General features: G+C 54.6%; 3 protein-coding genes and 2 long non-coding RNA genes across 17 annotated transcripts in view; 3 read left to right on the top strand and 2 right to left on the bottom strand.

Moving 5' to 3' along the window:
• The window catches only part of LOC106844164 (uncharacterized), a 36829-nt gene extending 36418 nt beyond the window's left edge, over positions 1-411 (bottom strand). For 4 of the 8 annotated variants that reach the window (XR_011493599.1, XR_011493594.1, XR_006512085.2 and 1 more), the window contains exon 1: positions 273-411. This is a non-coding gene — a long non-coding RNA (uncharacterized lncRNA). Of the gene's footprint in view, positions 1-22 lie in introns of all 8 variants that reach the window. The other 4 variants (XR_011493596.1, XR_011493600.1, XR_011493597.1 and 1 more) reach the window with 4 other exon arrangements.
• On the top strand, positions 393-2391 carry RNASEK (ribonuclease K). The gene is made up of 3 exons (XM_014861473.3): positions 393-834; positions 1518-1594; positions 2003-2391. The coding sequence occupies exons 1-3, from the start codon at positions 757-759 to the stop codon at positions 2142-2144; spliced, it is 297 nt and encodes a 98-aa protein (XP_014716959.1). The 5' UTR covers positions 393-756; the 3' UTR covers positions 2145-2391.
• A 114-nt stretch (positions 2392-2505) lies between these two features.
• Positions 2506-5443, top strand: BACC1 (BPTF associated chromatin complex component 1). Of its 4 annotated transcripts, none has more exons than XM_014861470.3 (6): positions 2509-2738; positions 2923-3017; positions 3640-3741; positions 4417-4607; positions 4831-4935; positions 5182-5443. In XM_014861470.3, the coding sequence occupies exons 1-6, from the start codon at positions 2718-2720 to the stop codon at positions 5184-5186; spliced, it is 519 nt and encodes a 172-aa protein (XP_014716956.1). In that variant the 5' UTR covers positions 2509-2717; the 3' UTR covers positions 5187-5443. The 4 variants fall into 4 exon arrangements, with proteins under 4 accessions (XP_014716958.1, XP_014716956.1, XP_014716957.1 ...); XM_014861469.3 differs by having other exon boundaries at positions 2551-2738; positions 5178-5443; XM_014861472.3 differs by lacking the exon at positions 3640-3741 and having other exon boundaries at positions 2506-2738.
• On the bottom strand, positions 3687-7956 carry LOC123275926 (uncharacterized). 2 transcript variants are annotated; one of them, XR_011493592.1, is made up of 5 exons: positions 7602-7956; positions 7282-7433; positions 4397-4583; positions 4135-4232; positions 3687-3879 (listed from the first exon to the last, which is right to left on the bottom strand). It is a non-coding gene; the product is annotated as an uncharacterized lncRNA (long non-coding RNA). The 2 variants fall into 2 exon arrangements; XR_011493591.1 differs by lacking the exon at positions 7602-7956 and having other exon boundaries at positions 7282-7581.
• Positions 7957-10928: 2972 nt separating this feature from the next.
• Positions 10929-17130, top strand: BCL6B (BCL6B transcription repressor). 2 transcript variants are annotated; one of them, XM_014861475.3, is made up of 9 exons: positions 10929-11084; positions 11641-11831; positions 12055-12276; positions 12385-12735; positions 13030-13154; positions 13732-13896; positions 13990-14120; positions 14238-14375; positions 14777-17130. In XM_014861475.3, exons 2-9 carry the CDS (start codon positions 11653-11655, stop codon positions 14891-14893), a joined length of 1428 nt encoding a protein of 475 aa, XP_014716961.1. In that variant the 5' UTR covers positions 10929-11084; positions 11641-11652; the 3' UTR covers positions 14894-17130. The 2 variants fall into 2 exon arrangements, with proteins under 2 accessions (XP_014716961.1, XP_014716960.1); XM_014861474.3 differs by having other exon boundaries at positions 11005-11149.
• Positions 17131-18593: the final 1463 nt, after the last annotated feature.

Genomic DNA, 18593 nt, shown 5'->3' with positions numbered 1-18593 from the left:
TTTGTAACAAAACTTTACTTACGTATTTCCAATGCCAAGAACCCTCAGCAATTTTAAAGCGTTCCAGCCACAACAGCACGCTTGGCCTCGGGAAGGGGCTCCTGTCTCCTTGTACTGCGTCGGAACATCTACTTTATAAGGTAGGGATGAGTAGCAAGGAGATAGCACCTTTCTCTCTCGGTGTGTGCCTCTAGGCCTCATTCACCATTTTCTCACCACAGGATAGCACCCGAAACTAAGGTATCTAAGAGAAAAATCAGACAGTTCCAAACCTCTGCTCCTAAGAGCCCGCCGCCCAGGTGAGCAGGAGCTCCGCCACAGCTAGACTTCCGAGGCGTAGTTACGGCCGGTGCCTCATCACGTGACTTGCCAAACTTGGTCACGTGGTATGCAGGCTCCTTCCATTCCAACCTGGAGAGAGGGGAGCCAAGAAACCGGAGGCCTTTGCTCCTGCAATACTCGCACCTCAGCTACATAGGTCAATAAGGAATTCCGGAGGGGCTGCTTCGGACTGCAGACACTGCCACTTCTCGCCGAAGTCCCAAGAGGAGCCAGAGGCGCTCAGCCTTCTCCGCCTGGCGGCCCCCGGCGCGATAGTGGCGCCCAGAGGCCACGCCCCCTCGGCCGCCCTCCTGACCCTCAGTTCTCCGCGGTGCGAGCCCCCCAGCCCAGCTCGCTTTCGCCGGGCGCCTCTGGGCTTCCTCTCATCGCCTTTCCCCTCGGCACACATCTAGGCGATCCCCGACTCCCTTCTTCATGGCGTCGCTTCTGTGCTGTGGGCCCAAGCTGGCTGCTTGCGGCATCGTCCTCAGCGCCTGGGGAGTGATCATGTTGGTGAGGGGACTGCCCGACAAGGACCGGAGAGGGCCTGAGGGACCCCGGTGTTGGAGGGCTGGAAAGCTAGAAGACTCCAGGCCTTAGAAAGCTGCAGGCAGGCTGGAGAGGGTGGTTGATTAGCCGCTAAAGAACAAGAGAGAACTGAGATTGAGAAATGGGGAACTGGAGTGGGGTAGGGGGCGGGGATAGCTGGAGCTTGGAATGGGAGCCGGGGCTGGTAAATTTGGAGATCCCTCAAGGGAAGATGAAAAGCTGGGCTCTTGATAGATGCTTGAGCTGAATGGAGGGCAGTGGGGAAAGGGAGCGCTTGTTCCCAAAAATGGGTAGCTGGGGCCGTGTTTCCCCAGGATTCTACCTTCCCCACTCCAGGAAGAAATATGAAGTGCCGATTGCCCCTGACCCCTTCCGCCCTGTCCCGTGATAATGACGCCTCTGGAGAGGAGGATAATCTGGGTTGCTCACTATTTCTGCCCTTGCCCCAGCCAAGTGGTCTCTCTGTCACCACCTCACGCTCTATTCCGGGTGACCGAGTCCGAATCTAGCACAACCACCCCTAATCCCAGCTCATTCTGGTGATACCCAAACCCAGGTGTTGTGGCAACATTAAAAGTGGGAGGACTTTAGGGAGTGACCAGGTTAGGTGCCTGAGTTCAACAACCCACCCAATTTCCTTTTTTCAGATAATGCTCGGAATCTTTTTCAAAGTCCATTCCGCTGTACTAATAGAGGACGTTCCCTTCACCGAGAAAGATTTTGAGTAAGTAGTGTGGTCGGAGAGGCGGGGCTGGGTGCAGGTGGGAGGTGGCTGAGCCTGTGGTCAGAATTTGGGGCGGGGAATTGCAGGAGGCTGGATGCTTGGGACACGGAGGCTAGGGTGCGGAGAGCTGCTCTCTAGCGTACAGTTAGGAGCGGTCTCGGGAGTCAGACCTCAGCGGCCATCCTAAACCCACCACTTTAGATGTGGCTTCTTTAGGTATTTTACTTGACTTCTCTGCGCCTCGTCCACCTCTACAAAGTAGATGCTATAAGAGAACTCACCCCATATTGTTATGAAGAAGATTGAATAAAGACAGTACACATAAAAGTGCTGAGATCGGTACCTGGCACATAGTAAGTGTTGGCTGTTACTGTTTCTGACACTTCTCTGCCTAATCCCCACCCCTAGGCATGGCCCCCAGAACATATACAGCCTGTACGAGCAAGTCAGCTACAACTGTTTCATCGCCGCGGGCCTTTACCTCCTCCTCGGAGGCTTCTCTTTCTGCCAAGTTCGGCTCAATAAGCGCAAGGAATACATGGTGCGCTAGAGCACTGTCGCGTTTCCCCGCTCCAGTCCCCCCTCTATTTAAAGACTCCCCCCCGCAGCCGTTCCCACCCCCCACCCCATTCTGGCGCCGTCTGCGGGACGGGGCTTCCCTGGCGAGAGGCTGAATTCCTTTTTCTCCAATCTCTGACGCCCGGCCCCACTGGAGGGAGGCTGGGGCTGGCCGTTGCCTGTCCCTCCGGCCCCGTCGCCTTGTCCCGTACCACAATAAAGAGAAACTGCACTCTTAAGCCTTGTGTCTGTGTTTGGGTTGGGGGGCGGGCAGCTGGGCTGCAAATGGGCCTCCAGATGGGGAGCCCCGACCCCTCGACGGAAGTGGAGTGAAGCAGGGCCGGAAGTGAGGCGGCCTCTTCCACTCTCCTTCCTTCGGCGCGCCAGGCGGCCGGAGTAGCTGCAGCTGGAGAGGCGGTGAGCGGCCGCGCTGGAGCCAATCAGCTGCAGGAATGGGCGGGACTTCCTGCGCGGGGGCCGGAGCGGTGCGGTCGCCCGGCTCTCCGTGGTCCCAGCTCCGTGGTGGCGGCAGCGGCAGCGTCTCCGTGAGGAGGCGCGCGGAGCCATGACGTCAGCGTCCACAAAGGTTCGACCTCCCTCGCGGACAGCGCTCCCTGGCGGCCACGGCGGGGCGGGCCCCCCAGTTGGCTCCCGGCTCTTCCGCCTGGGGCGGGGGGCGGGCGGGAGCCGAGCTGGGGTGGGGCTAGGGGCTCCGGGCGGGCCGGCGCGGGGGTGTGCGCCGGCCCCCCGTAATGCTGCCCCGCCCCCAGGTCGGGGAGATCTTCTCCGCGGCGGGCGCCGCTTTCACGAAGCTCGGGGAGCTGACGATGCAGCTGCATCCCGTGGCCGACTCTTCCCCCGCAGGGTACGTGAGCCCGGGCTGGGACGTGGACGCGGAAAGCGGACGCTTGGACTCGACCACAGACACTCTCTAGGGCAGGGACAGACATTAGTTTCCCTTTGTGCCTGGCACAGCGCAGAGTAGGTGTTAATAAATGATTGTTGAATGAATGAATGAATGGCAGATAAAACCACAGACTGAGGCTCATAACCCGGACTCGTTTCACAGCTCTACTCTGCTGCGAACCAGCAGACTATAGACCACCGCCACGACACACCCAGCCCAAATTATGTGAAATTTCCTCAGACTGCTGCCGAATGTACTCAGTGGTTCTGTTTGTTAAGACCCCTGGCTTGTTGAATTGCTTTCAGTGGGCTGTTTACAGCAGCTGTTTCACGTTGATGGGGGAGAGGTTATTCCCTAAGGTGGGAATATTGTTGCGATATCATGTGGTTGGGGGTCCTTGGGGTTCCTACAGGGCCTTAAGAGCTTTTTTTTTTTTTTTAAGGAGGACCTCTTTATCGATCCATGGAAGGGGTCCCAGGGATTGGGGGAGGAGGCTGGCTGCTGTGGAATGCATGCCTGTGGGCTGGCTCCACACCCCTCTTCCTCCCACTTTCGCTATTCCCCTCTCCCATTCTGACAGTGCCAAATGGACCGAGACGGAGATAGAGATGCTGAGGGCTGCTGTGAAGCGATTTGGGGACGATCTTAATCACATCAGCTGTATCATCAAGGAACGGACAGTGTGAGGGAGGGTTCGCTGGCAGAGAAAGGGAGGGTGGGCAGCTTCCTTCCTGCGTACCCGTTGTTCCATCTTCGTCAGAACTCCCAGCTCAACATCTTTCCTACTTTGTTGCAAGTTTTGTTAGCATCCCCTTCAGCACTGAAAGAATAAAAGAATTGTCACAATTCGCCAGAAGTTACTAAAATGCTATGGTAATAGGACCTTCCAAGAATTTGATTTTAGGGTGCCTGAGATACCCAATAATTGAATTTGGTAATGGGAGTTCCCTGGTTATTTATACAGATCTTTTGAGACTCTACTGCAGTGTTTCCAGGGATATTGTGATTCTGAATTAGTTGATCGATCAGGATCTACTAATAAGTCTTAATCTACCTGTAGATCACCAAGGCTTACCTGGTAGCATTGCACATCCATACATCTCTCCCAGAAGAGAATTAGGAGATGGGCCTTTTCTACTCCTCAGTTCAGGGACTCTTCACACTCCATCTGCCCTAAGTGAGTGCAAAGCTTCAGGAAAATGAGAACCCTGCCAAAGAGTTGGGGCCCTAACCTGGATTCTTATGAAAGGGTTCCTCAGTATTCCTTCAGGGTAGCCCATTACCCCTGCCCTCCCCTCCCTTCTTCCCGAAGCCTCTCTGATGACTCCCTTCCTAACCTGCTCTCTCTTCTCTTCAGGGCTCAGATAAAGGCCACCGTGAAGCGCAAGGTATATGAAGACTCTGGCATCCCCCTTCCAGCTGAGTCACCCAAGAAAGGGCCCAAGAAGGTGGCATCTGGTGTCTTGTCGCCTCCTCCAGCTGCCCCTCCACCAAGCAGCTCCAGTGTCCCTGAGGCCGGGGGTCCTCCCATAAAGAAACAGAAGGCTGGTGAGGGCTGTGAAGTTGCTGCCTAGGGGTTAAAGCTTCCATCTGAGGTGCAGTGAGAGAATTGGGCTTGTGTCAAAGGAGGACAAATCTCTCTTCCTCTTCCAGTGAATGTTCCCAGAGACTGTCTCGAATGGGGGAGGGAGGGAGAGCTCCAAGCTTTGGAAAGCCGGAGTAGGGGCAGGCAGTCAGGGTACCTAGAACCTAGCGTATGCCCTCCTTCCAGATGTGACACTCAGTGCTCTGAATGACTCCGACGCCAACAGTGACCTGGTGGATATTGAAGGGCTAGGAGAAACTCCTCCAGCCAAGAAACTCAACTTCGACCAGGGTAGGAGTTGTCCTCCTCCCACACCAGCTGAAGGGTGGGGGGGAGGAAGTGCTCACTTGGCCGCTAGGGGAGGGTCTCAGCCGGAGCTCCCCTCCTTGTATGGGGGCTTTGGAAGAGAAGGTTCCCATACGCAGTGCAGGGGATTGGGTCAATAAGGAGCCGGGTGCTTTGGGGAGGTGGGAGTTGTCTTGGACGCGTACTGGGGGTCGCTCCATCTCGGCCCATTTTACTTCCTGTTCCAGACAGTCTGACCCTGGATTCTGGCCTTCTCATGACCTCTGCTGATCCTCCTCTGCTCTCTCGCTGAGACTTCCACCTCTCACCCCTCTCACTGTTCACCCTGGACCTGTGGATCACCTGGGACTCTGAGCAAGGCCTGCATGAGAGAGGGTCGAAAGGCTGCTGTGGCTGCCCACCTTACTGTTCCTGTATAAGCATCTGTCCTAACCCCTTTGACCTCCATCCGATGGACACTTTTATACAGAAAACAATAAAGATTTCCCTCTCAGCTTGGTGCCTTCCGCTTAACTTATTGGAGTGCACGGGGCGGTTCCCTCTCTCATTAGCCCCAAGGGGCTCAGCCCCTCCTGGCAGCTCTCACCACCCTGCCTGCAGCAGCACAGCCAATATTGGCAGACTCTCTTCCCAGTGCCAATATTTCTGTGCTGCTAGAGCCAGGGGAGCTGGGTGTGGGCAACAAAGACTCCACTTTGCTCTCTGGAGGCAGAACTTACTCCCAAGGTCTCTGGCAGTCAGTATTCCTGAGACTACCCTGGGGATTTTAGAGGGGCTGTTTCCAGTGCTTTCATACCTCCCTCATCCCCCCCACTTCACAAGAAGGCCCCAGATGTTTTTTGTGTCGCTTCTCCAGGGTGGCCTCCCCGGGCCAAGCCTCAGCGGTGCCTCCCCCACCCTCGCTCTAACACCACAGTGTGGTTTGGACGTGGCCACAGTGCCGTACAAACCACAGTGTGCTGCTGGGGCGGGAGCAGGACTGGGGTGGGTTGAGAGGAAGGGAGCACAAGACCGTGCTGTGAAGACCCCCATCACCAAGAGCGGGGAGAGAGAAGGCTTAAAAGACAAACATGGCCCCAAGAAGGGTTGGGGAAAATAGGAAACCAGGGCTAGGAGCTGAGGAGGCAGCTGGAGAGAGAGAGGCCTAAGGGCTGAGCTCGAAGTGTAATAAGACTGGAACCATCTTCCCTCTGTAGGAACTCAGCTCAGGGGATCCCTAGGGTGGGGTCAGAGGCGGAGAAATAGGGAATGACTGTGGGGGACCAAGGAACTGCCTCCCGACTCAGCAAGGGCAGGGACCCAAGGCTTCCTGTGTCTGTTCCTCCCCTCCCTGGGTCAGAACCCAAGAGAAAGCAAGGAGAGACAGAAGGCCAAGGACAGCAGGGTTGGGAGTTGGCAGTCCAGAGGTGGTGGGGCCGGAACATGGTTGGGAGAGGGGGGCCGGAAGTCGCCCTGGGCCCTGGGCCTGCCACAAAATGGAGGCCAAAGGCAGGAAATGGAGGCCAGGGGGAAAGTGGAGCAGCAGGGCCCAGAAAGAGGGCCATCTGGACCTGGGGGCCAGGTATTCAACCCCCAGCGCTGTTCCCACTTCCCGCGGCCCCCCAGCACCCAAGTCCCACCCACCGCAACAACCCCCATCAGCCCATCCACCAGGCCCAGGAAGGCGGGCCCACCCCAGAAAGCCACGTTTAAGCTGAGACAAACATGCCTCTCCCCACCCCCACCCTAGGCCTTCCCTCAGCTCCTGTCCAGGACTTGATTTTTTAAAAGCGCCCCCCAGAAATCAAAATCTAAGGGCCAAAATCCCTTCCGCAAATCAAAATAATATCCTCTAAAACCAAAAAGTTATCCTCCTACCTCCCATACCACCCCCCCTTCCGACACACCCCCCAAAACTCTTAGCAATCAAAAAGATCTAAGATGGTGGTGTAAGCAGTCTTTTTAGGCCCCAGGGAATGTCAGACCCCCTTCCTCGAGACCCCTATCTGTCCTACATCAAATTCTGCCAAGGCCTCCTGATCCTCACTCCACCCTCCATAGCCCCCAAACTGAACAGCTGCCCCCAGCTCGCATCCTCGGCAAAGCCTTTGTGGGGGTGAAACAGAAATCAAACACTATACTAACGGCTGGGGATGTTGGGGGCCCTCTGGTCTCAGTCTTTGGTTTCCATCTGGGGGACTGCAGTTTAGGGGCATAAGAGAGAGACTCTCCAATCATCCCCCCAGTTTCAAGACTGACAAAGCCCAACCCCACCCCAGCACGCACCTCCAAACCTCCCCCCCAACCGCCACGTCTCTCCTGAAAACAGGGGACACTTTCCTCCCCACTTACCTCAGCTACTCTCCCCTGAGATCCTGGTCCCCTATTTTGAAGGGAGCAAAATTTGGGGTGCATCCCTCACATTTGGGGTGCAGGAGAAAGGAGCCGCCCCAGTCGCATCGCTGGCCTCCTTCCTCTCGCTGGCTCAGGGAGTGGGGAGTGCTCTAGGGAGGGGGGACCCCCACAAGAGAGCTCAGGAGGGGGCTCCTCCACTCCCAGTCAGAATTGGGGACACCCCCCCCCCAAACCCGTCCCAGCCCATCCGTCTCCAACTCGGCGGGAGAGGCAGCTGCAATGCCCCAGTCAGATTCCCCCAACACTACATTCCTCACCCCATCTAGAGGGGTCCCGGGGGCTCCAAAAAATCCCAAAAAAATCTGGGATGTTGGCAGGACGGTCCTGGACTAGCTCCCCAAATTTGGGGTCCTCAGATACCCCCGTTTTTTCAGGAAAATTCCGTCTTTCACCTGCCTCCCGCCAGCCCTGCTCTGTCCCGATGCCAATTTTGGAAGTCACTCCCTCCTTCCTCCTCCCCGTCTCTCCAGGCCCCCCCGCTCGGGGGCTAGGGTCCAGGACACCTGGCTTCCAGACCGGGGGGCACTCCTTGAAGGGCTAGGGGCCAGGAGGTCAAGCTCATAGCCCCAGTCTTAGGGAAGCAGGAAAGCCCGATCCTCCCTTCCCCTCCCCCCTGGCTGGTCTCGGTGGTGGTTTAGGAAAGCCTGGAGGATTGGAATCTGCCATTGCTGTTGCACAGGCAGTTTTTTTTCCTTGGGTTGGGGGGGTGGGCGGTGGGAGGGAGAGAGGGGAGGAGAGCCGAAGAGAGCAGGGACCCAGGCGTGCACAGCTGGCCTGGCTTACCCCCTAGCCCCTGCTGCCGTGGGGAACCCCTCCCCCCCATCTCACCCACACTCCCAGTCCTCTGTCTGCTTTCTGTTTGGGGCTCTTATCCTAGGAAATCAGGGTATAAGAATCACCTCCTTGTACCCCACTGCCGCCTCTCCTTGCCACAGTTCCAACAATACTGCCCTAGTCAGGGGTGTCCACTTTACCACAAGACACCCCATTTTCCCCGACCTTCCCCAAATCGAGGTGTGTTCCCTTAAGGAACTGGGGTTCAGAGTCTGAAACCACCTCTTCTCCCTCAGATCTATCCAGGCCACACAAAAATCAGAGGAGATACACTCCCTTTCCAAATCGCTGCCTTCAAATCCTGGGCATATTTGGGGGTTCACTAAAGAAAGAGATTTCTAGAATCCAGGGTGAAAGGGAACTATAAGCAAAGGACTCCCAAACCAGCTTCGTGCTCCAAATGAAGTGAACCCCCAAATCAATCTCATATTATGATCCATCCCTCAGCTTCACCAAATGCACCCAAAGAGTGACAAAACACCCCAAAATAAAGATACCCCAAAACTTTAGTCTCCTGGGCCCTACCTCGTTTCTCCCCCTGGAAAAAGCTTCTTGCCTATCTACACATACACAAGCATATCCCCCCTCAAAGTAAGTTTCCACAACATTCAAATATAAAGCTTTGCTCCCCCTCAAGGACCCACAATCACAGAAGGCCTTCAAATTTGCTCCCAGGTTCCTATTATGGGTTCACCTCAAGCTAATAAAAAACTCCAAATTGAATTTCATGTCCCACAAGTCTAATTTGAGCCTTGAAACTTATATGACACCCCAAAACAGACTGCACCCCAAAATCAGCATGACTACTTTACTTGAAATCAGATTGTCCGTATACACCAATGACTATGAATCCCCCAAACACAACCCTCGCCCACCTCCCGAAGAACACCTAGCAGGTTCTCCTGATATTCCAAGATGACAGTCTTCAAATTGTAGGTATCAGAATCCCCTGAACTAATGTAGCTTCAAAATCAGCTCCATGCCTCAAACTTACTATTGCCCCTCATGCCTGAATGCAGCCCCCAGTACTCAGAACAATCAAACTAACTCAAGACCCCATAATAAACATGCACCCCCACAGTTGACCAGATAACAGAAAATCAACTCCATCCTGATACCAAAGGGAGCCCCTAGTCTTACTCCCACCTCCCAACGGGGCAGAGGCCAAAGTAACCTTCACATGCAAAAGCCATCTCACCATCCTGAATCTTCAGTGGTCCCAAAATCCCACTTTCTCAGCAGTTCTTTAGTGCCCCTCAAATAAAGACACCCTCAAATCTGAAAGGGAGGGCCCCAGGCCTGCATATGCAGGTCCATGGACAATGGTCAGTCATTACTGGCAACTATAAATTCTCCTGAGCCCAAATGCAAGTCCTGCTTTGCAGCTGGACTCAGCTCTGGCCCCCCTTCTCCAAATGAACCTTGTCCCTCCCGACCCCCAACGTCTCCGCAAACGAAATATGAGGGTGTGACCCGTGCCTCTCTTCCAGATCAGGGACTTAAAATTAGGGTTATCACGCCCCTCCTGCGCTCTCTCCCTTCTTTTACCCTGAGACCCTCCCCGTTTTCCCTTCTCTCTATGCACCCCACCCACCTTTCGTATTAATGTTCACTACAAATTCACTCTAAAGACAGATAGTAATGTCTATCTTAATTAGAAAAGAAAGCTCTGTGCTCCCAGGGCTCAGACCCCACTCCTTGTTCCACCCATTTCCCTTGCTCCCAAAGCCCGCGGATTTCTCACCCCAGGTAGGAACCCCAGCCTCGGAGGAAAGTCCCCTCTGTCGCCTAACTCTCCCTCCCTCCGACCAACCCTAGTCCCCTCTTAGGAGACAGAGGGATAAAATAAACCAGCGCAAAGGGGAGGACGAAAGTTTCAGCCGCCCACACCGAATCGATCCTGCGCCCCCGTCTAAGAGGACCCCCCAGCCGGGTGGAGACGACGGGGCGAGGCGAGGCTAGTGCTCGTCCGCCCCCTCGTGGAAGGAGCCAAACATTGCCGAGCTTTGCCTACTTGCCGCGCTGGACCCCGGCGTCCCGCCAGCCTCCAAGCGTAGCCGACGGGCGGGTGCCCGAAGCCTAGTGAGCTGGGATTGGGGGAGGGCAAGAGGGCTTTGGGCGGGAGTCTGTCTCTCTGGATCCCTAAAAGGATTCAGAAGAGAGTTGGGAGCCGGAGTCTGGACGCCTAGGTCTCCTGAGCGTCTCTCGGCCCCCACCAGGGGCTTTCCCCACCTCCTCGAGGGGAAGCAGCTGGCGGAGCCGTCCGGTCGCAGGACAATGGAAGGAAACGAACTAGAAATCATATCCGCCTCCTCTCTACCCCGCCCGGTCAGAGCCCCCCTTTTTGTAGGCCCTACTAGAGGAGCCTGTCATTCACACCACACCCTCCCGCTATCTGAGACCCCATGGGAACCCACTATTGCCTCCCCAAACCTGGTTCCTCGTTGGGCTCCCCTTTATCTCTCTTAATACCGTACATTGGAAAGAGGAGTTTTGCTGTATTCACTCTCCTATAACAGGCTCTTGACACCCCCTTCCAAAAGCCAACACACCCATTTTCGCTGTCCCAGGCCCTCCGACGACCCAGGTTACCCACATTTCCGATCTCGATATCCCCAACCTCGTCCCCAATTCCAATGTCCCATCCTCGGTTCCATTTTCAGTGTCTCCAAACCCCTTACGTTACGACCACCCAGCGTTTCTGAGGTCCCGCCCTCGAGCCGGAGACCCCGCCCTGGGCTTGCCATCTGGAGAGCGAGGGAGGAAGGAAGGATACAGACCCAGGCGTTCACCCCACCTCCATCCCCCGCCCCCGACATCCCGGCCAGATAAAGGGGCTGAAGCCAAGAGGGAAGAGAGACCCCGCCCCCCTTGAGAAGACAAGCCGCAGCCCCTGCAGGACGGGGGTAAGAACGAGAGACTGAGGGAGCCGGACTCCTGGGTCCCCGAAGAGGTTTGGGGCTTGTTGATGGTAGGAAGATTGAGGCCCAGAAACTGGGCTAAACCAGGGGTCGGGGACTAGATGGTACCAGTAGAATTCTGTGGTTCGAGGAAGGGAGCTTTGATTGGGATTTGGAGGGGTATGGACTGCAGGTCGTTTGGGGTCTCTAGGCAGAGTCGGACACCTGAGACTCAGGCGCGCTGTGAATCAGAAGGGAGTAGGGGTGCTGAAAGGGCACTAGGAGTCGAACTAAGGGGCGTTGCGGGCCGGATTCCCCACGCTAGCCATCGACGCTGCGGTCTGGGAACCTTCAGTGCGCTCCGAGAGCTGTGCAATCTAGAGGAGGAAAGCGAGCGCTGGTGCGGCTGAGGGCAGAAGGAATGAGATGAATTAAGTGAGGCTGCGTGAGTCGCGGCCGGGGGCTTGGCTCTAGCTGCACCTTAGGAGGAAGAGGCAAACTGCGGGAGGGAAGGCGTCTGAGGACTGCCTAGATCCCCGAGCCCTTGCCTTGGCACCCGCAGGCCTGCGTCGCTATGGGTTCCACCGCTACCGCGGAGGGAGCGCTGGGCTACGTCCGCGAGTTCACTCGCCACTCCTCCGACGTGCTGGGCAACCTGAATGAGCTGCGCCTGCGCGGGATCCTCACTGACGTCACGCTGCTGGTTGGCGGGCAACCCCTTCGAGCTCACAAGGCTGTTCTCATCGCCTGCAGGTTCGAGGGGTGGTTCGTGGGGTGGGGTGGGACCGAATGGGACAGGGGCGGAGCCATAAGGTCTTTGGGAGGGAATCCGAAGCCAAGCCTTACAGAAGCAGGAGGCGGAGCGTCCCCGAATTGGGGGCGGGGTGATAGTGGGGAGGAGGCGGGGCTTCCTACTGTGGTGCCTGTCTCCCTTGATTCCCTAGCCCCTAACGTGACGTGTCTGCCCTCTCTCCAGTGGCTTCTTCTATTCAATTTTCCGAGGCCGTGCAGGAGTGGGAGTGGACGTGCTCTCCCTGCCGGGGGGCCCCGAAGCCGGAGGCTTCGCTCCTCTTCTGGACTTCATGTACACTTCGCGCCTACGCCTCTCTCCAGCCACGGCACCAGCCGTCCTTGCGGCCGCCACCTACTTGCAGATGGAACACGTGGTCCAGGCATGCCACCGCTTCATCCAGGCCAGGTGAGGGAGCCCCAGCTTGGTGTTCTCTGTGGGTGAGGTGGCATCCCAGGTGTCAAGGGCAGAAGCCAAGATTAGGAATAGCACTAATGTCCATCACACTTTTCCCAGCTATGAACCTCTGGGCATCTCCCTGCGGCCCATGGAGGCAGAACCTCCTACGCCCCCAACGGTCCCTCCACCAGGCAGTCCCAGGCGCTCTGAAGGGCACCCAGACCCACCTACTGAGTCTCGCAGCTGCAGTCAAGGCCCCCCGAGTCCAGGCAGCCCAGACCCCAAGGCCTGCAATTGGAAAAAGTACAAGTTCATCGTGCTAAACTCTCAGACCTCCCAAGCAGGGAGCCTGGCAGGGGAGAAGAGTTCTGGTCAACTTTGCCCCCAGGCTGGGCTCCCCAGTGGAGATGAGGCTTCCAGCAGCAGCAGCAGCAGTGAAGAAGGACCCATTCCTGGTCCCCAGAGCAGGTACAGAAACTGGAACCCCAAGAATTTGTAGAGACTAACTTCACCTGGGAGGCAGAGCCATTGGGCCTGGGTGGTCAGGAGCAGGGAGTGAGGGGGTGGGTTTTGAGACACTAGCCCACCTTAGGGAGTTGGCTAGAGGCCAGGCTTACTCAGTGGGGTGGGGCTTTGGCAACACAATTGGCTATGGCTCATTGGTCAATACTGGCTCATCTCCAGAGGGTGGGCCTTTGGATCCAAGAACCCCTCCATATAATCTGTCCTAACCCTTCTCTCTGGGCTTTGCCACCTGCCTAGGCTCTCTCCAACTGCTGCCACTCTACAGTTCAAATGTGGGGCTCCAATCAATACCTCCCATCTCCTTGCACCCCGGGCCCCAGAGACCACTGGATCACCCTCTGGGCAGGCTCGTCCACCACCAGGTAGGAGCCTCTCCTTCTACCTCCTTCTTGGCTTTTCTCCTGTGGCTGCTCAAGGCCAGTTTAGGCCGAAAGGCCTATTCCAATTACTACAAATTAGAAATCACCAAGGGAGCTTTTAAAAATCCTGTTGCCCAGGTCACACCCCATAGATCAGAATGTCTGGAAGTGAAAGCCAGGCATCAGTATTTTTTTTAAAAAAAAGCTTCCAGTGAGCAACAAAGTTTGGGAACTTCTGGCCTATTCCCATCCAGGGCTGAGTGGTAGGCCCAGGGCTTGGCAGGGCCTCTCTGGCAAGCTGTCATCCAGAGTGGTGCAAGAGAGGAGAGAGAAGCAGAAACTTCCCCCCAGTAGTAGGGGCCTCCACCTACCGCTACCACTACTGAAGAGATTAGCAGAATTCTCTGGAGTCAGACAGACATGGAGTCAGAGCTTGGCTTGTCTTCTTATTAACCATGTGAACTTGAGCAAGTTAAATTAGCCCCAGAAGCCTTAATAGTGAACTGGGAAAAAGAAAACCTACTACTGTGTGGTCTGAGGATTCACTGGTATTGTTGTCATTACCTACTCTGCTTCCCAGGAAGTGAATTTTTCAGCTGCCAGAACTGCGAGGCTGTGGCTGGGTGCTCATCTGGGCTGGACCCCTTGGCTCCTGGGGATCAGGACAAGCCCTACAAGTGTCAGCTGTGCCGGTCTGCCTTCCGCTACAAGGGCAACCTGGCCAGTCACCGCACGGTGCACACAGGTAGGGGAGGAGCAGGGAGGAGAGGGCCCTGGACTTCATGCCCACAGGTGTCCTAGGATAGAGTCCCTGATCTCCCTTCCTCCCTACCTCCAGGGGAAAAGCCCTACCACTGCTCCATCTGCGGAGCCCGCTTTAACCGGCCGGCTAACCTGAAAACGCACAGTCGCATCCATTCGGGAGAGAAGCCCTATAAGTGTGAGACGTGCGGCTCGCGCTTTGTACAGGTACGGAGCCAGTCTCAGAGCCGGCTCAAGGGCGAACTTGCGAGAGGGCGGGGCGGGCCGTGTGGAGAGGGTTGTGTCTCTCCCAGAGGCGCGGTCTGAGGTCCCCTCGCCTCCCAGGTAGCGCATCTGCGCGCGCACGTGCTGATCCACACCGGGGAGAAGCCCTATCCTTGCCCCACCTGCGGGACTCGCTTCCGCCACTTACAGACCCTCAAGAGCCACGTTCGCATCCACACGGGAGAGAAGCCTTACCACGTGAGTACCCGACCTGGCCTGGCCCAAATCTTTAGAATTACCTCGCGTTCATTAGGGGCGGGGCTCTGAGAGGAGCTGGCCTGGTGGTCCCTAGATCTCTTCGAAGTGGGCGGTGGCCCGGAAGAGCCCGTGTGAATAAGGGGCGGGGCCGGTACTAGGATGGGCAGGTATAGAAGTTAGGCTCCTGCTCTGGGCACTGTCCTCCTGGAGAGGGGCTAACAGACGGAAAAACCTTTGCCGAAGAGGGCGGAGCCTATCTCCTTGGTCGACCCTTGAGGATTTGGGAGGATCTGAGGACTAAAGAGCTTCTGTTCGGCGGAGAGCTGGACAATTCTCCCTCGCTCAACACCTAAAAGGTGGTTGTGGATGGGGAGGAACCTGACGCAGCTGTTCTCCCACAGTGCGACCCCTGCGGCCTGCATTTCCGGCACAAGAGTCAACTACGGCTACACCTGCGCCAGAAACACGGAGCTGCTACCAACACCAAAGTGCACTACCACATTCTGGGGGGTCCCTAGCCGAGCCCTGGCCCAGACCCCACTGCTTCCTAGAAGCCCAGAAGCTGCAGGCTCGCGCCTGGCTTCCCTGTCAGCCTTGGGTTTGGGGTGGGCAAGGCCCCTCCTGTATCAGAAACTGCCACCGCCTTAATTTCTCACTGGGGAGAGCAGGGGTGGCAGATCCTAGCTTGATCTGCCTCTGTTTTGCTGGTCAAAACCTCTTCCCCACAATCGAAATTGTTTCTGAGGAGACAGCAAGCTAGGAGCTGGGGGAGGGGAAGGACTGGAAGCCTGGTTTCCTTAAGGGAACCAGTCCTCCACCCGCAGCCCCCATCCCGTTTAGTTTATCTGTAAATATAATTTATTGAGGCCTTTGAGTGGCACCAGGGCCTTCATTCTATTGCATTTCCCACTTCCCTCTTCCATAAGTGTGATCGAAAGTGACCTGAAACACAGAATGTAAGGTCACAACTCTGCTGGCAGAGATTAGCACTTGGCTGTCTCCTTTGGCTTGAGTGTTTTATATTATTATTGTCATAACTTTTATCTTTAGAATTGTTCTTTCTCCTATTTGCTTGTTGGTTTGTTTAAAATGGACAAAGGGGTTCTCTGTGTCCTGCCCCTCCAATTCTAGGTCTGGAACTTTTATTTGTTCTAGGGCAGCTCTGGGAACATGTGGGCTTGTGGAATTGGGTCAGGAACCCTCTCTGGTATTCTGGATGTTGTAGGTTCTCTAGCAGGCTAGAACTGGAATATAGACTTTTCTTTGTTCTTCCAGGATTATAGGAACCTTTATAGTAAGCCTGAAAGGGAGGTAACAAATGCCTCCTGGAGGCTGTGGGTGTGGGGGCTTTGTCAGTGTTGGAACTGGGAGGATGAATGAAGTGGCTCTCTTATGCCCCTAACTACCCCATTAGTCTGGTCACCTCAGTTTGGCTCCACTGTGTCTGTCGTGATAGAGCCCACCCATAATCCTCCCACTAGGGCCTGTTCTTAGCACTGAGTTGATCCCTCTATGGGGGAGAGATCTGAAATTCCTTAACAGGAATGCTAAGATGATGCAACCTTTTCTGATTCTGCTCAGTCTCTAAGAATGTTATGATCTAGGGGAGAATTACGAAACGCTTCATCTTGACTAAACGGTAAAGAGTCATGATCTTTTTTTTTTTTTTTGAGGAAGATTAGCCCTGAGCTAACTACTGCTAGTCCTCCTCTTTTTGCTGAGGAAGACTGGCCCTGAGCTAACATTCATGCCCATCTTCCTCTACTTTATATGTGGGACGCCTACCACAGCTTGGCATGCCAAGCGGTGCCATGTCCACACCCGGGATCCAAACCGGCGAACCCTGCGCTGCTGAGAGCAGAATGTGCGCACTTAACCGCTGTGCCACGAGGCCGGCCCTGACCTGTCCTTTACTGCAGAGGTATCTGGGTTTAAATGTTCCTTGAGGTTCTCTTTACCTGAGATGAACCCCCTCTTCCTTTAGCGGGTTTTTGGACATCTTCTGGCAAGTGTCCAGATTCCAGAAACTTCTTTGCCTCTAGAAGTCACAGGTGCTTTGTAACTTTCTTACCTTAGAAAAGCTGGGTCTGTGACCTGGTCTTCCCATCTCTGCATTCCTCTCTGGAACCAGTGAATGCACTAGAACCTTCCCCAGGGAGAAAAAAGGGGGCTGAGTTCCATTCTGGATTTGCTGTAGTTTGAGATTATGATTGGGATTACTGTTGGGATTAGAGATTTAGAAGATTTACAAGATTGATTGACTGAGGGACCTTCTAGTTGACCAGGTATCCAGGTAGGATTAAGAGGTTGGTTGAAGGGCACAGTCTCCAGTGTAGGCCAAGTAGGTAGAAAGTTAGGAATAAGGTTGCCTCTTAACTGGGTGGAATGTTTGGAATGTTACGCAGTATTCTGAAGCCTTGATTTACAGTGCTGCCCCCACTGTCCTGGGGCCGGTTTGATTGTGGTGCATGGGGTGGAAGGTAAGAAGCACTTTGAATATGTGGGGTGGAGCTTCCTCAACAGAGGTCAGTGCTAGTGGCTATCACCTGGGGACTGGTGAGAAGGCTACTCTTCTCCCTCTTTCCCTCTTATTCCCCACTGCAGAATTGAAGGAGGAAAAGCAGAGGAGAGATATGAGAAGGAACCATGATTTTTATTTAGCAGATTGGATGGGCAGGTGGAGAGTGCCTAGGGGTGGAGATGTCAGATCCTGCAAGACCAGATTCTTGGAATAAAGAAGCCTCTTTGTGCTGTCTGCTGTGTCCTGGGCTCTTGCTTGGGGAGATCTGGGGGCTGGGTGACGCTGGGGAAAGAGGGTCCTCCCTCCTGGATACTATCTTGGATTCTGTGCCCATTCCACTGTCCCGTCTCACCAGACATTTTAGATGGCCCTTGTTCTCCCTTTCCCTGCCTTTGCCTTCCGGCTCATTGTGTAGGAACCAGTGACTTCATAAAGTTTCTCCGGAGCCACCTGCATCCTGCTGCTCTGAAGTCACTTCCTGCCTGAGGTGTGGAGGTGGCAGGGAGAAACCAGGAAACCACTAATAATACCATGAGGCTGGGGGATGCATCTGTGCTGGGGATCTTAATGTTGATACACCTCCTACCACCACCACCACCACTACCAAGGAAAATAGATAGGACTTGGGTCCCATAAGGACAAGAGAGGCTGGAGGTGGCAGTGAGAAGGCCATGTAGTTAATGCCAACATGCCAACTCCACCCCTCCCCCAGCAATGGTGTCTTGGAATCTATCCGGTGCCCAGTGCATGCTTCTCTCCCTCCCTTTCCCCTGTCCTGTGTGTGTCTTGGGTGCACAGTTCTGTTCTGCCCCATGGGCAGAGGGTAGAAGGTCACTAATTCTTGTAAGTTACTTCCCTTTTGGACTTAAATTCCCCATTTGTGAAATAAGTCCATTAACGTGACCTCTGCAGGTCCTTCCAACATTTACAGTTTGTGGTTGTGTTTCTCAATCTTTTAAAACCCATGACCCGGATTAGATTTTTAAAAGGAAAAACATGAAACCAAAAACTAAATTAAAACCTTCCTTCCCCTCGTATTACAGCTTACCCCTCGCTGAAAAAAGAGTCCAGCTAAGATTACTCATCTCCTGCTACATGTCAGGCCCTAATCGTTTTAGTCTACAGATTTTCAAATTCAACCCCCTGAGGACCCTAAAGAGTGGGTACCATTATTATCCCCAACTTATAGATGGGGAAGCCAGCTGAGAGGTTCAGGATCTTGGCCAAGTGAATAAGTGATGAAGCCAAGATTGGAACTATGATTTGATTCTAAAGACTGCGCTCTTAATTACTAGGTTATATAGCCACACCAATTTCCACATCTTTGGCATATTCCCCACCTGCCAAAGTTTTGACTCCACTTACAAAAAAAAAAATATTGGGGGGATGATTATTTTTATTTCCCACATATAAAATTATGAGACTCAAAAGTCTTTTTAAAATTACACATGGGGCCGGCTGGGTGGCACAGCGGTTAAGTTCGCACGTTCTGCTTCTCAGTGGCCTGGGGTTCGCCGGTTTGGAGCCTGGGTGCAGACATGGCACCGCTTGGTAAAAGCCATGCTGTGGTAGGCGTCCTACATATAAAGTAGAGGAAGATGGGCATGGATGTTAGCTCAGGGCCAGTCTTCCTCAAAAAAAAATTTAAAAATAAATAAAAAAGTCAAGAGTCTTTAAAAAAATAAAATAAATAAAAT

The sequence above is a fragment of the Equus asinus genome, chromosome 13 (assembly GCF_041296235.1).
Source record: "Equus asinus isolate D_3611 breed Donkey chromosome 13, EquAss-T2T_v2, whole genome shotgun sequence".
In the NCBI taxonomy this organism is placed as follows: domain Eukaryota; kingdom Metazoa; phylum Chordata; class Mammalia; order Perissodactyla; family Equidae; genus Equus; species Equus asinus.
The sequence above is the reverse complement of the archived record's forward strand: the minus strand, read 5'-3'. Positions and strand labels throughout refer to the sequence as shown.